This window comes from Bos indicus, chromosome 9, assembly GCF_029378745.1.
Source record: "Bos indicus isolate NIAB-ARS_2022 breed Sahiwal x Tharparkar chromosome 9, NIAB-ARS_B.indTharparkar_mat_pri_1.0, whole genome shotgun sequence".
NCBI classification, from domain to species: domain Eukaryota; kingdom Metazoa; phylum Chordata; class Mammalia; order Artiodactyla; family Bovidae; genus Bos; species Bos indicus.
This window is the reverse complement of record NC_091768.1, coordinates 34,412,143-34,426,335: the sequence shown is the minus strand read 5'-3', so window position 1 is coordinate 34,426,335 and position 14,193 is coordinate 34,412,143. Positions and strand designations below refer to the sequence as shown.

Sequence of the window (14,193 nt, the reverse complement as noted above, 5' to 3'; positions counted from 1 at the left end):
TTAACTTTAAAGACAACACATTGTTACATTATGTTCTGTCAACACAAACATATTTTTATGCAAAGGTAGAGTGTTTTTGTTGTGATTTGACTTTAGGGGTACCCAGGTCTTGCTCATATCTTTTGGGAAAACTTTTGGAATCTATGTGGAAGAACTCTGAAATTACGGATGCTCCAGACAGCCCTACATTTCGATTGTTCTAGTATTAGATAACTTCCACGATTCTTTATGCTATAATTTTATGGTAACAAAATCTTGGACTAGTACAAGGGTAAGAATGTTCTGATTTTCTTCAGTACTGTATTTGCTGGTGCTAAGCATTTTGTGTCACACAAAGGAGCACATAGAAAGATGGCAGCAGTTTGCTTTGCAATCAAGTCATCCTCTTTCTAGTAGAAAGATATACTGAAGATGGAGAAGGAAATGGCACCCCACTCCAGTATTCTTGCCTGGAGAATCCCATGAACAGAGGAGCCTGGTGGGCTCTGGTCCATGGGGTCGCAAAGAGTCGGGCACGACTGAGCGACCTTACTTTACTTTACTTTACTTTACTATACTGAAGAAGTTTCCCCTGTTACTCAAGCCAGATGAATCTCTCCCTCAGGTCCCTCCGGCTGTACTCTGAAGTTCATTTATTAGCTCAGGATTCACAAAGTACACAAGGAAAGATGCTAGAATCCTTTAAACATGTAAGGATGTTGGGTCGCCTGACACAACCAGTTAAACCAGTAAGATCCCATAAAATGGTTATAGCTGGTGGAGTCTAATGATCAGAAAGGGCTACGAGCTGATTTGTGAAGGAGCTTCTCAAGATGAGCCCAGCTCTCGGGGACATTGTGTCTTCTCTGCAGAGAAGTGGAACATTTATCAACACTTTAATTGCTGCTTTGACTATCGGTGGGCAACAACTCTTCTCCTCTTTCACATTCAGTTGTCCCTGTCAGGTTGGGAAAAATTTCTACTATGGTTCTGCTTTTCTGATCATTCCTGCCTTAATCCTTCTGGTTGCCGGCTTTGCTCTGAGAAGCCAGACGTGGACAATCACCAGTGAATACTGCTGCAGCTGTGTCCCTCAGCTCCGGAGAATCAGCCTCCTGGAGCGCAAGCTGGCTTGCCTTCACTTCTTCAGCATCACCGGAAGGGCACTTGTTGCTCCATTAACGTGGCTGGCGGTGACCCTGCTGACAGGCACGTACTACGAATGTGCGGCAAGTGAATTCGCATCTGTGGACCATTACCGAGCGTTTGACAATATTAGTGCTGGCGAACAGCAAGAGATCCTAGCCAGGTTTCCATGCTGCAGACCAGTTCCACCCAATATGATCCTGGTCAGAGACGAAGTAGCTCTTCTACACAGATACCAGTCACAGGTAAGTTCTTGCTTTTTATTTTCAGCTCTGCTATCCTGTATTAACTGGCACGTCCCTGGTGGCTCTATGGTAAAGAATCTGCCTGCAGTGCAGGAGATGCGTGTTTGATCCCTGGGTAGGGAAGATCCCCTGGAGGAAGAAATGGCAGCCCACTCCAGTTGTTGCCTGGGAAGTCCCAAGAACAGAGGAGCCCGGCAGGCTGTAATCCATGGGGTCGCAAAAGAACTGAATAGGACTTAGCCACTGAACAACAGCAATCTCATGTTAACTACAATCACTGGAAACATTTTCCATTCCTGCTGCTTCTCATATTGTCTGATTACAGAACACAAACTGGATGCCACTCATCAGTTAGATTTCTACTGAGCAGCTGCATAAATATGGTTAGGATGTTGGGCTTTGGAGTGAGCAGACCTGCATTTGAGGCTTGCTTTACCATGTATTAACCTGCAAAACCTTAAGCAAGTTATCTAACTTATCCATGCTTCACTTTTCTCAGCTGTAAAATGGAGATATTGTTAATATGATCTGTCATATAGGGTTGGAGTGAGTAATAAACAAGTTAATGCATCTAAAGCACTCAGTACTGTGTTCAGAATCTATTATATATTAAAAACAAGGAATTTTCAGTTAAGTTGCTCACTTGTGTCTCTTTTTGACCCCATGGACTGCAGCATGCCAGGCTTTCCTGTCTATCACCAATGCCCAGAGATTGCTCAAACTCGTGTCCATTGAGTCAAGGACGCCATCCAACCATCTCATCCTCTGTCATCCCCTTCTCCTCCTGCCTTCAGTCTTTCCCAGTATCAGGGTCTTCTCCAGTGAGTCAGTTCTTCGCATCAGGTGGCCAAACTATTGGAGTTTCAGCTTCAGCATCAGTCCTTCCAATGAATATTCAGGACTGATTTCCTTTAGGATGGGCTGGTTGATCTCCTTGCAGTCCAAGGGACTCTCAACAGTCTTCATCAATACCACAGTTCAAAAGCATTAGTTCTTTGGCATTCGGCTTTCATTATGGTCCAACTCTCACATCCATACATGACTACTGGAAAAACCATAGCTTTGACTAGATGGACCTTTGTTGGCAAAATAATGTCCATGCTTTTTAATATGCTGTCTAGGTTGGTCATAACTTTTCTTCAACAAGGAATTTTAGATATTGTTATTAAAAATATTATTACTAAATCCCATCTTTCTGCATATATATTCTTCAATATGCATTCTTATGTATTTAAATCACATCTAAAATTACAGGAGGCTTAATTATAATTAAAAATAAACACTGATGATAGTTCTAAATTTCGTGCCATTAGATAGGTTTGTGGGAGGGAGTGGAGTCAAGTGACGGGAAGGCCTAAACCTACTAGGTTTATATGTTGAATCTAAAGATGTAAAAGTACATTTTTGTCAGTACAGAAAGAATCATTGGTGTTCATCCCTGATTTCTCCCAGGGATTTGGGAGAAAAACGTATTTCAAATCACTGCAATGCCGTAAGAACAGATTCATGTTTTTTAATTTGCTTTTTATTTTATATTGCAGCATAGTTGATTTACAATGTTGTGTTAGTTTCAAGTATACAACAAAGTGATTCAGTTATACATACCCATCTATCTATGCTTTTATTATTTTTCAGATTATTTTCCCATATAGGTTATTATTGAATATTGAGAAAAACACATTAATTTTTAAACTACTTATTGCAAAGGCCTCTCTTGACCCATCACTTTTCAGTTATTAAAATTTAAAAGTGCTGATGATATTTAGTTTAAAAAATTACTGTCAACACAACAATATTGAAGTGTTACATATGCACCAGTTGAAACAAAATTAGAAATCTTATTAAGAAAGGATTTGTCTGAACCTATTTATACTGGCCTTAAATGTCAAGCAGAGGAGCTGTGAAAAGTGAAAAAATCAGTGGGACAATTTTGACTTTAAAAAATGTTCTTTCTTTAAAAAACTAAGGTTTAATACATAATGGTGAGATGTTCTTAAGGTCAAAATAAAACGTCTTGTCTCATGATACACAGACTTCTGTGAAAAGACAGTTTTATAACTCTGAGTACCATGAGCAAGTGGATTTTTTGATTTAGTGACAACACCACCAATATTTGGTTTTCCCTGGTGGCTCAGACAGCAAAGAACCTGCCTGCAATGCAGGAGAGCAGGGTTCAATCCCTGGGTTGGGAATATCCCCTGGAAAAGGGAATGGCAACCCAGTCCAGTATTCTTGCCTGGAGTATTCCTTGTACAGAGGAGCCTGGTGGGCTATAGTCCATGGAGTCGCAGAGTTGGACACAACTAAGTGATATTTATTGACCGCTAATATTTATTGAGATGCTTATCCTATAGTGTACGAATACGTTATATCTTAATTCTAATCTTCATAATCCTAAGAGGTAGGTATAATCAACCTTATTTTATGGGTGAGGAAACTGAAACTCAAAGAGTTGATAACTTTCATAAGTTTATAGAGCTAATAAATGGCTTATCAAGCTAGCCAAAGACCAGGGGCTGTTTCTATTTGCCCTCCCACCTTCTACAGTTACCTCATACTCCAATCTCATTTGAGGAATATGTACTATCTTTCTGTCAGATAATTCTGGGTTGACCACCAGATCAAATTAAGCTTAAATCCTGTCTCTGCCTGTACCTTCTGGACATTTATTTCATCCCATTTCGATACCTTCTATACCCATGCCCAAATCATCTAACTGCAAATTGAATGATGAACCCTCCCTCTACCCCTGCTCCATGCACTGTCACCCATATAAAGTCCTTCAGTGATTTTCTACCAGCCTAAGCACAAATCCAGATTCTTGGCCTGACATACAATATCCTTCAATATGTGGCCCCTGACCATTTCCCCATATGATTCCTATGACTTTGTGAATTCAACTTCTTGGGGTTTTCCCAACTCTTCACATGCTTCTTCTTCTGACTTCTTCCCTAATTGGAATTCTCCTCAACCTCTTGCATCTGGTGAATTTGTCTTTAATAAATTAAGTTTGAGCCTCACCATCTCTCCTGGGAAGTGCTCCCTGACACTCTTCTCCTTTAAACAAGTTCATGTGTCTTCATTGTCCTTCCTTGGGCTTTGTGTTTACGCCTAACAAAACTATCCTATTTTACTGTATTTTTTTGGCTTTATATTTTGACTCCTTCTTTAGGCTTAAAGATTTGGAAAGAGAGAATATATCTAAAATTATCTGGATCTGTGTCCCAGGAACCAAGCAGTATGTACAACAGATGGTGGGAGGTCAACCTCGGGCTCAGTAAATGATAGCTGATGAATTAATGGGCATCTGTGATGACCTTTCCTCAACCATGCTGGCCTCTAATAAGTTAAATCATGACATGATGAGTATCACTTTGTAGGCTTCAGCCTCTCTAGAGTGAAGCTATCTTGCTGTGCACACACTGGTGATTCCAGGCCTGTTGGTGAATCACAAGCTGTGGAACAGACCTTCTCCATTTAGATTCTGGCTGCATACTGGTGGTTTCCCTAAATGTGTGCAGCCCATCTGTCTCACTCTACATAACAACCACTAAATATTGAAAAAAGAATAATGAAAAGAAAAAAAAAGGATTCTAAGCATAGAAAACAGTTATTTGTTATTTGTCAGTCTTTAAAAGTGGAAACTAAATAGTTGCAAATAAAATCTAGTTGACTTTCCTTTCAAAGTATATTTCAAAAACCAACCATAAAACTGGCCAGCAAAAGATTATTTGAAGGGAGAGGAAGATGAAAAGGAAAACAATAGGTGGTGCACATTTAAGGGCATGAGAGTCTGCTCATTAACTTTCTTCAGTCACAAAAAAATAAAAGGAAATAGTCATTTGGGAAGAAATGTCAGTGAATACTTGCTGGCACATCATTGAGCTTGGTAGCTTATAAAACTACCATTATCTATTATATCATAATTTTCATCACTATCATTATTAAATATTTATTAAGTGTCCAAAGAAATGTATAGGCCTACACCTGATGCTTAAACTAAAATAAAAAATGTGGTTTATGTCCCTTATGCAAAGATAATAGGCAGGTCATAATGTTTGCCACTTCCAGGACAGTATCTAGAACCCACTTCAAAATCTTTGGAAATTTCCCCAATCCAAAAATCCTTGGTAATCCCAAAGCCAAGTTGAAAATGGTTGGGCCTATATCCTGTGTCACACCTGCACCCAGGATCAAATGAATAGCACCTGTCAATATGCTAAAGACTAGAAAAGCAAATTTCTTACCCATATTTTAGTTCTCAGATTTGTGGGGATCCCTCCCATCATGGTTGTTTCTTGAATATTTAATATATTGATGCTTTCTGTTTTTCTTTTGAATGATTATGTGAAGATGCTGGGCTGGATTCTGATCACCTTGGCAACCATCACCGCCCTAGTCTCCTACTCTTTGGCGAGGTGCTGCTCACCCCTCACCTCCCTGCAGCACTGCTACTTTACCAACCACCTCCACAATGAGAGGGAGCTCTTTGAACAAGCCGCAGCGCAGCATTCCCGGCTCCTCATCCTGCAGCGTATAAAGAAGCTATTTGGCGTCATTCCCGGAAATGAAGATGTCAGACACATCCATATTCCTTCATGTCAGGACTGGAGAGAGATGTCAGTCCCCAGCTTTCTCTGCATGGGTAATGACGTGCAAGGTAACTACAGCTTCCTTGGAGGCAGGGTGGATGAAGATAATGAGGAAGGCAGATCAGGAGGTATTGAATTAAAACCTCAATCATAGCACCTTGCACAATTCAAATATTTTATTTTTATAAGGACAAAGTTTCCATGTAATCCCTTCATCTTTTTCTCTCTCTTCTGATATTTGTTTATGTCAGTTCATCTGAAATGCTATTTCCGAAATCAATTTATCTGATCATGGTAACAATTTCTCGTTTTGAAATTTCACTGATGGTCTTGTAGTGCATATATTGGCCTGATTTTTTTTTTTACAAATATGAAAATTGTAGTCATATCAAAATTTGGATCCTAGTTTTGTTACTTAGTAGCTGTGCAAAAGTGAGTATCTTCGAGAGCTATTTTGTATCTGCATTCAGATAGCAGCTACTTCTGAGATTTGTGAGGACACATATGACAATTAAATATGATAATACAAGCTAAGTACTCAGCACAGTGCCTTTCATAAAATAAGTGCTCATAAATGTTATTTTTGCCCTTCCTCTTTGCATTGCTTGTCTTTTATCATTATTTTCGCCATTTCTAAGTTTTGTTTTTAAATTTTTCTCCCTCTGTATAATCCCCAGCGACTTTTCACTGCTTCTTCCTCTTTCCTCAAGCTTAAATATCTGATCTTTTGGGAATCAAGATTAAAAAAAAAAAACCTTTATAAATTGTTACCATGTAGGGGGGAAGCCCAGGCAAGAAGGTCTTGAGTCATCTTGCCATGCCCAAGGAAAGATGGACACATATTGTATCCTCACTGGTGTTATAAATGTTATTTGTGGCATCTCCATAGTGGAAACATTTTTACAGCTATGATATAGAAAGTTTATTCTAGAAAGTTCCCCCTGTGTTCCACTACCAGGACAGCATCTATGTCTTTTTGTTATCACACCTTTGTACTCAAAACCCATTTTAGGAAGGAAGGCTGTAAGCTATATTTGTATATCTATTACCTAAACTCTAAAAGGGAAGACCTACCTAAATTTTTACTTCTAATATTTGGCAGTTTTCTATTTTATCTTCATTATTTCTGATATATATATAGTCTCATGTCTGATTTTTGCCACATTCACTTGAACAACTGGTTCATTGGTCAAAATAAGCAAAGTGAGGGTTTTTCTTTATCTTTTAAGCAAAATAATGGCTACTTACTGGGCAATGGACCAACTTCCAGTAGTCAAGGTGACTTTCAAGATTCATTTTCAAGGAGACCAGAGAATCTGACCATCTAAAATGCAGTCGCTTACCTGGTAATCTTACAATCATGGAAGAGTCCATTTCGTGTGAAATTATGGGTCTTTCAAATTTAATAGAAACAATAAAGTTGAATATTAAGAAGACTATTTTTTTTTAACCAATAAGAGATACATATTATAGTAGTTTGCCAGGACAGGAGACCTGTTCCTCCCTCTCCATCACTTACTGAGCAAATTGGTTAGTCTCTCTGGAATTCAACTGTTGCATCTGTAGATTGGGATAGTGATACCTTATCTGCTGGAAGGGAAGGAACTGAACTAAATGAATTCTTGAGATCCTTTCTAAGTCTAATAAGATGTTTATACATATACAGGTGAATAAGTGTACAATCTTCTAGAGCGCTAGTAGCTTAGGTTGTTTCTATTAAAAGGAAAATATCACCAAGTTTGCTTCTGAGCTTTCCTCTCTAGACATTCACTGGCATTCTACTTTTAAAAAAATGTTAGTGTACTGATTTTTTCAAGTGGCCGAGAAAAGTTATTCCACTTATCTAATTCTGTATACAATTCTGATGTGACATGACAAGAGGGATCTTTAAAAAATGGAAGTAAGTTTGGAAGTAGGGTCTTGGTCTGCTCTGATATAAATGAGCTGTGTAATTATGGAATTGATGCTTTCGAACTGTGGTGCTGGAGAAGACTCTTGAGGGTCCCTTGGGCTGCAAGGAGATCAAACCAGTCAATCCTAAAGGAAATCAATCCTGAATATTCATTGGAAGGACTGATGCTGAAGCTCTGATACTTTGGGCACCTGATGCGAAGAGCTGACTCATTAGAAAAGACCCTGATACTGGGAAAGATTGAAGGCAGGAGGAGAAGGGGACGAGATGGTTGGATGGCATCACCCCCTCAATGGACATGAGTTTGAGCAAGCTCCAGGAGACGGTGAAGGACAGGGGAGCCAGTATGCTGCAGTCCATGGGGTCACAAAGAGTCAGACATGACTGAGTGACTGAACAACAACACATTATGGAAGGCCACCTCCACTTTGTTCTTTGGCATCTTCTCCAGCTCCAAATCCCATGGCTCTGAGACTCTTTGAAGTTTTTTTGTATTGGGATACACTAGTTAAAGTAACATATTATACCATGATCTGAGTTATTTTATTAGTTTTCAGGAAATATACTCTGATAGAATAATATACAGAAATTGGAATAAATACTCTAGTAAGATTTTCAGTTATCAAAATCAGAGTGTATGAGGTTAAAACTTTATATTATCAGAAAGAATAGTTGTTCCTATACTGACACCAGGAAAGTTTCTTTCCACTAAATTCTAGAAGTACTTTCTAAATCAAGCTGTTTCAGAGTATTGCATACAGTTTATCTTTTGGACCACTTTATCATGATCTTTCACTTTCGGTCAAAGGATTGTAAGTATTTTGGAACTCTTCTGTATAGCTTCAAAGGGTTTTATAGCATCTGTATGAACATTTAAAGGATAGTACGCATTCTTGAGTTTTATTGTATCTTATCTATTTCAAATTAAATTAAATTGCCAATTTTATTTATTTTTTTTTGGTCCAAGAATATTCTTCTGTTCCATAGCCAGTTGGACAAAACTTTTCCATTAAGAACATTGTGCTTCCTCTCCTTTATGCTTAATGGATTTATGTAAGTTTAAAACATATAATTAAAATCAATTATGTGCTAATATTACCTTACATTTTGCTACCAGGTGGTTTTGGATACTACATCAAATGCTGTGGCTTGGCATAAATACAGACTTGCTCATTTCTTACCTTCATCAGCTCCCACATCTGCCTCCCATAATCCAAGCTGCCTCCTTCCCAGGAGACAAATACAATTCCAATGTTTAGACGTGTTTTACCCTGCTTATTTATGCTTTCCAAAGCTGAACTGCAGAATAATACTTATACTCATCATCTTTGTCTTCTTTCTCTGTTCTCAGTCTCCAGTTCCATTAAAAAAATTCTAGCATGTGATTGTAATGCTGCTGCTAGGTCGCTTCAGTCGTGTCCGACTCCGTACGACTCCATATACGGCAGCCCACCAGGCTCCCCTGTCCCTGGGATTCTCCAGGCAAGAACACTGGAGTGGGTTGTCATTTCCTTCTCCAATGCATGAAAGTGAAAAGTGAAAGTGAAGTCGCTCAGTCGTGTCCGACTCTTAGCGACCCCATGGACTGCAGCTTACCAGGCTCCTCCGTCCATGGGATTTTTCAGGCAAGAGTACTGGAGTGGGTTGCCATTGCCTTCTCCGATGATTGTAATAAGAAACAACAATGTGATTTTACAAATTTTTCTTGCATTCTGTTTGTAGCACAAGGGGAAATCACATTAACCTTAAAACCTTGAAATATCACAACCAATCAGAGGCCTTCCAAATGCAAGACTCAGCAGCTATTTGCTACATCAAAATATATGGTTTAGAGTTTTCATTTTAGCTTCTAAACAAACCTACCAAAATTTGGCATAATTTTGGTTACTAAAGGAGTAGATGTTGGCAAGCTGTCCTTAGAGTAGACAGCTATACAATTGGCTCCGTGAGCTGTGGGGCACAGTTATAAATGTGACCTCTGGACCAAGGAGCAATGATGGTACTTTCAGAGAGACAAATTTCATTGTCCCTGACCCTGAATTACTCTTCTGTTCAGTTCAGTTCAATCGCTCAGTCGTGTTGGCCTCTTTGCGACCTCATAGACTCAGCACGGACTCAGTCTCAGCATGCCGGGCTTCCCTGTCCATCACCAAATCCTGGAGCTTGCTCAAACTCAAACCACCAAGCACAATTAAACTCTAATCTCAGTACACTGCTGCTGCTGCTGCTGCAGCCGCTAAGTCACTTCTGTAGTGTCCGACTCACTAGAACGTCAGAAATGTTTTTCAAGTTTTGTTTCCTCTGCTGCCCTCTCATGGTATAGACAGATGGCTGCACTCAAGTATAGTGGTGGCCACAGCAGCCACTGTAAAAGGAATTCTTTTGTTGTTGCTTAGTCACTAAGTTGTATCTGACTCTTTTGAGAGCCCATAGGCTACAGCCCACCAGGATCCCCGTCCATGGGATTTCCTGGGCAAGAATACTGGAGTGGGTTGCCATTTTCTTCCCCAGGATATCTTTGTGACCCAGGGATCAAACCTGCATCTCCTGCATTGCAGGCAGATTCTTTACCCTTGAGCCATCTGGGACGCCCAAAAGAATTCTTACTATTTATGTATTATGAAGCTAATTTAAACAAATGACCCCATTCTTTCTTTACAGCAAAATGGTAGAGTCACATATTAGAAAATGAATTGCTGAAATGACATTAATGACATAGAGAATGTGAAGGAATTCTGAGTGGTGTAAATTCTTATATGAATAAAATGCTTTCTTAAGATATAATTATTTTTATTTGGTAACTGGTGAATCATTGTTCATAATTTGCATCCAGTCTTATTTGACCCAAATAAAATAAGTTCTCCCATTTTATGGATGAGGTAGACTGAGATAGAGAAGTCAAGCAGTTTGCTAAAGTTCCCTGCTAGTCTGACTTTTGACACTGCACTCCATAGCACTGAATACAGCAACATGAGGCGTATCACAAACCTTCCAGGGCCTTGTAGACGTCAGGGGGTTCTCCTCCTACCCCTGTCTGTGAATCACTAAAACATCCTGAGTTCTAAAAATAAGATGCCTATCTTACCTGCCTATCTCTTTCTACTTCCACTGCACCTACACATATAACGGTTCACTTTCAAGGCAGTGTTGTTCTTAGCAAAGTGACTTGTCTGCTGTCACTCTGGACCTGAACTACTCAACAACCAGCGACAGTGATTTTATTAGCTACAGACTAACTGCAAGCTTGCCCAGGAATCTCCGGTGTTCACGTTCTCATTCTGGTAGTGGCAGAACACTGCTATAATCTGTCGATTTGTTTTTGATAGGGTATAGTTATAAAGGGTCAAAGTGGAACAAAGGAAAACACATTCTCTCATCATTCATACTGTCTTGTACAAGTCAATCTCTCTGGAACTAATTTCCCTTCCACAAGATAGGCTGATCAAATGGTGGGAGTTAAGTGTTTAAACTATCCTGAGTCACAGACCCTTTGAAGGGCCATTCCGGGAAAATTTATCTTGAAGAAATATCCAGAGGCTGTGCAAACATACCCACACAGGCCCACATACCTCAGAGGCTGTGTACTGTGGTAGACGAAATGTTGGTCTTCTGAACATGTTCACATTCTAAGCCCTAGAATTTGTGAATCTTACTTTATACTTTGCATGGCAAAAGAGACACCGCAGATGTCATCAAGTTAAGGATCTTGAGACAGGGATATTATACTGGAATATCCTGGTGGACTCACTGTAATCACAGAGACTCTTATAAGAGGAGGAACCAAAGTCAGACCAAGTGGCAATGAAAGAGGAGTGTCGTGGAGTGTCAGGGTGACGTCTGAGAAATTAGCCATAGTTGGGCTAATTTAAAGATAACGAGGATCCTGAGCCAAGGATGCAGCCAGCTTTTAGAAGCTGGAAAGGCTGGGAAATGGAGTCTTCCCAGAACCCCTAAAAGGAACACAGTCCTGCTGACACCTTGATTGGAGCCCACTGAGACCTGTGTCTGACCTGTGTTTGACAGTAAGAAATATATACTATTCTCACAGTTACAAACTGTAAGATTATACATTTGCATTGTTTTAAGCCACTAAGTTCGTGGTGATTGGCTACAGTGGGAGATAGGAAATAAACACACATATCGATACATTTCAGGAGTTTATGACCCCACAAGCCTGTCACAAGTGACATGCTTTGGATTAAGGCCTCTTCAAGGTACTTTCTAGCATAAGCATTTATGCATTGATACTCTGCCCTAGGGAACTGCTGCTCTAGGAAAACAAATATATTTATACTATAATATAAAAATATAAAATATTCTAAAGGTGTTCTAAAGTGCTGAAAGAACAGCTGAATATACATTTTATGTTTCTATAGATGTTTCAATCCAAACAAATAAAAATATTTAAATTACATTTGTCTTGTGTCCTTGCCAGTTAATGACATCAACAGAACCATATGTTATACTCGATGACATATTGTGGATATAATCCAGCATTTGAAACGTAGGAAAACAAATGCCAAAGGGAAAAAACTAATCCTGATCCATGTGGTGTTTTATTTATTAAATTTCATAAATTAAGAATAGTTGGCTAGTAAGTTCATGCTTGCCTTTCCTTCCCTTGGAGATAACTTGAATTTGAGAAAGCTGCTTTTGAGAAAGAGTATAACATACAGTTCTGATGATGTCAAGCATCTTTACCCCATTAATGATTTAATGGATCCTAAGAGTACTGTGAGAAAGGCCTTTATTTTGCAGGGAAGATAAAGCGAAAAGCAAAAACCATCCAAATTATTACGGGCAGAGTTAGAATAATAAAACGGAGTAAGTACGCAGTTCTGTGCTGCCTGTGGTCAGCAAGCTCTGCGTTTTGAGCTCATTCTTGGAGACTTTCTGGGGCCCTACCGCTTGGGCCGGTTTCTTTATTTCCGTGCGTTCCCCGACCCTCTTCCCCGAGTTTGGGGTGCCGGGGGTATTTCGACCAGAGGTGCCAGCTTCCGGCTACAGCGTCCGAGTTGGCCGTGACGGCGGCCCCTCTGTTCGTGCGCAGCACCGCGGACGCTCAGGGTGGACTGCGCGCCGGCTGCCGGCCTCTGACCAGGCAGTGGGTGAGAGTGGGCGCGTGGTTGGGTGAGGGTGGGCACCTGGGTGGATGGGTGGGGGCGGCGGCAACAAGTACTCAGACGGCCTTCCGATCGCGGTCCTCTCTGGCTGCTGACCGGGTGATGACGCTGTGCTCTGCTGGGTGGGTCAACTCCCTCCTTGCATGCAAAAGGGACCCTTGTTCTGGCTCCGCTGCAGTTTCCTGTCTGGTCCTCCCAGCTGGTGGCGCTGTGTGGAAGGCGGCGTGCATCCAACTCCAACACAGATCCCAGGCTAGGGATGCAGTGATTACGGCCCAAAGAAATCAAGACATTTTTGGAAGATGGTAAATTTAACGTGACTGGAAAACAAATGGTAGTCACATTTTCCTGCATATCCTGAGTAAGAATTGTATTTGTGGACATCATCTAGAGGTACGTTCTTCAAGAAAATCACTGGAAGCCAGTGTTCAGGAGCAGCACCATGATGATGGAGTCAATGAGTAATGATGTCACTCGCGAAATGGTATTAGAATACTGCAGAGGCAAGAACTATATTGTTTCGATAGAAACTACAAAGAGCCACAGTATTGACAATAGTATCAGCACTGCTATGTTTAAAAAACTCATTGTAGGAGATATGAAATTAGATGGAACCAGTTTATCTGACAATAAAGAACAGGAAGAGATGGGTGTTCAACCTGAGCAGGAAGGGATGGTGCATGGACACTGATTAAACAGTAGACTGATGTGTAGGTGTCTCTCTTTATTATTCTACATCAGTTAACCACTGGATCTTACGTGAGCCCATAAAATACATCTTTTAATATCATTACTTATTTTATCGCCAAAGACCCCACAGAAATGTTTGCCTAGGACTTTGCACAAACTTAGGGGCATCCCTGGCTCAACCTTCACTATATTTTCTTTCAGGAAGCCAAAAATGTAATCTGACTTAAATTTTAGCTTTCCACTTTAACCTCCAAGTTTGTTTTCCCTCCATACATTTAAAAAATCATATTGCATTTCACTAACCCTATCTTCTTCCACACCTCTTTTACTCCTTTATTTTCTCTTCTTTCTCTACTCAGTCCCTTTCAAATTCAAAGCAAAGTGCATATACCCGTGAGTGCATATGTGCCTGTGGGACAGAGAGAGAGAAGAGGGAGGAAGAGTAAGAGAAGGAGAAAAAAAGAGAACAAGTGATCGAAATGGTCCTTACGAGGTGGAGAAAAGGA

General features: G+C 40.2%; 1 protein-coding gene across 1 annotated transcript; it reads left to right on the top strand.

The window, feature by feature from the left end:
- The first annotated feature begins 812 nt into the window (after positions 1 to 812).
- Positions 813 to 6,116, top strand: CALHM4 (calcium homeostasis modulator family member 4). Its single transcript, XM_019967166.2, has 2 exons — positions 813 to 1,370; positions 5,724 to 6,116. Exons 1-2 carry the CDS (start codon positions 813 to 815, stop codon positions 6,114 to 6,116), a joined length of 951 nt encoding a protein of 316 aa, XP_019822725.2.
- Positions 6,117 to 14,193: the final 8,077 nt, after the last annotated feature.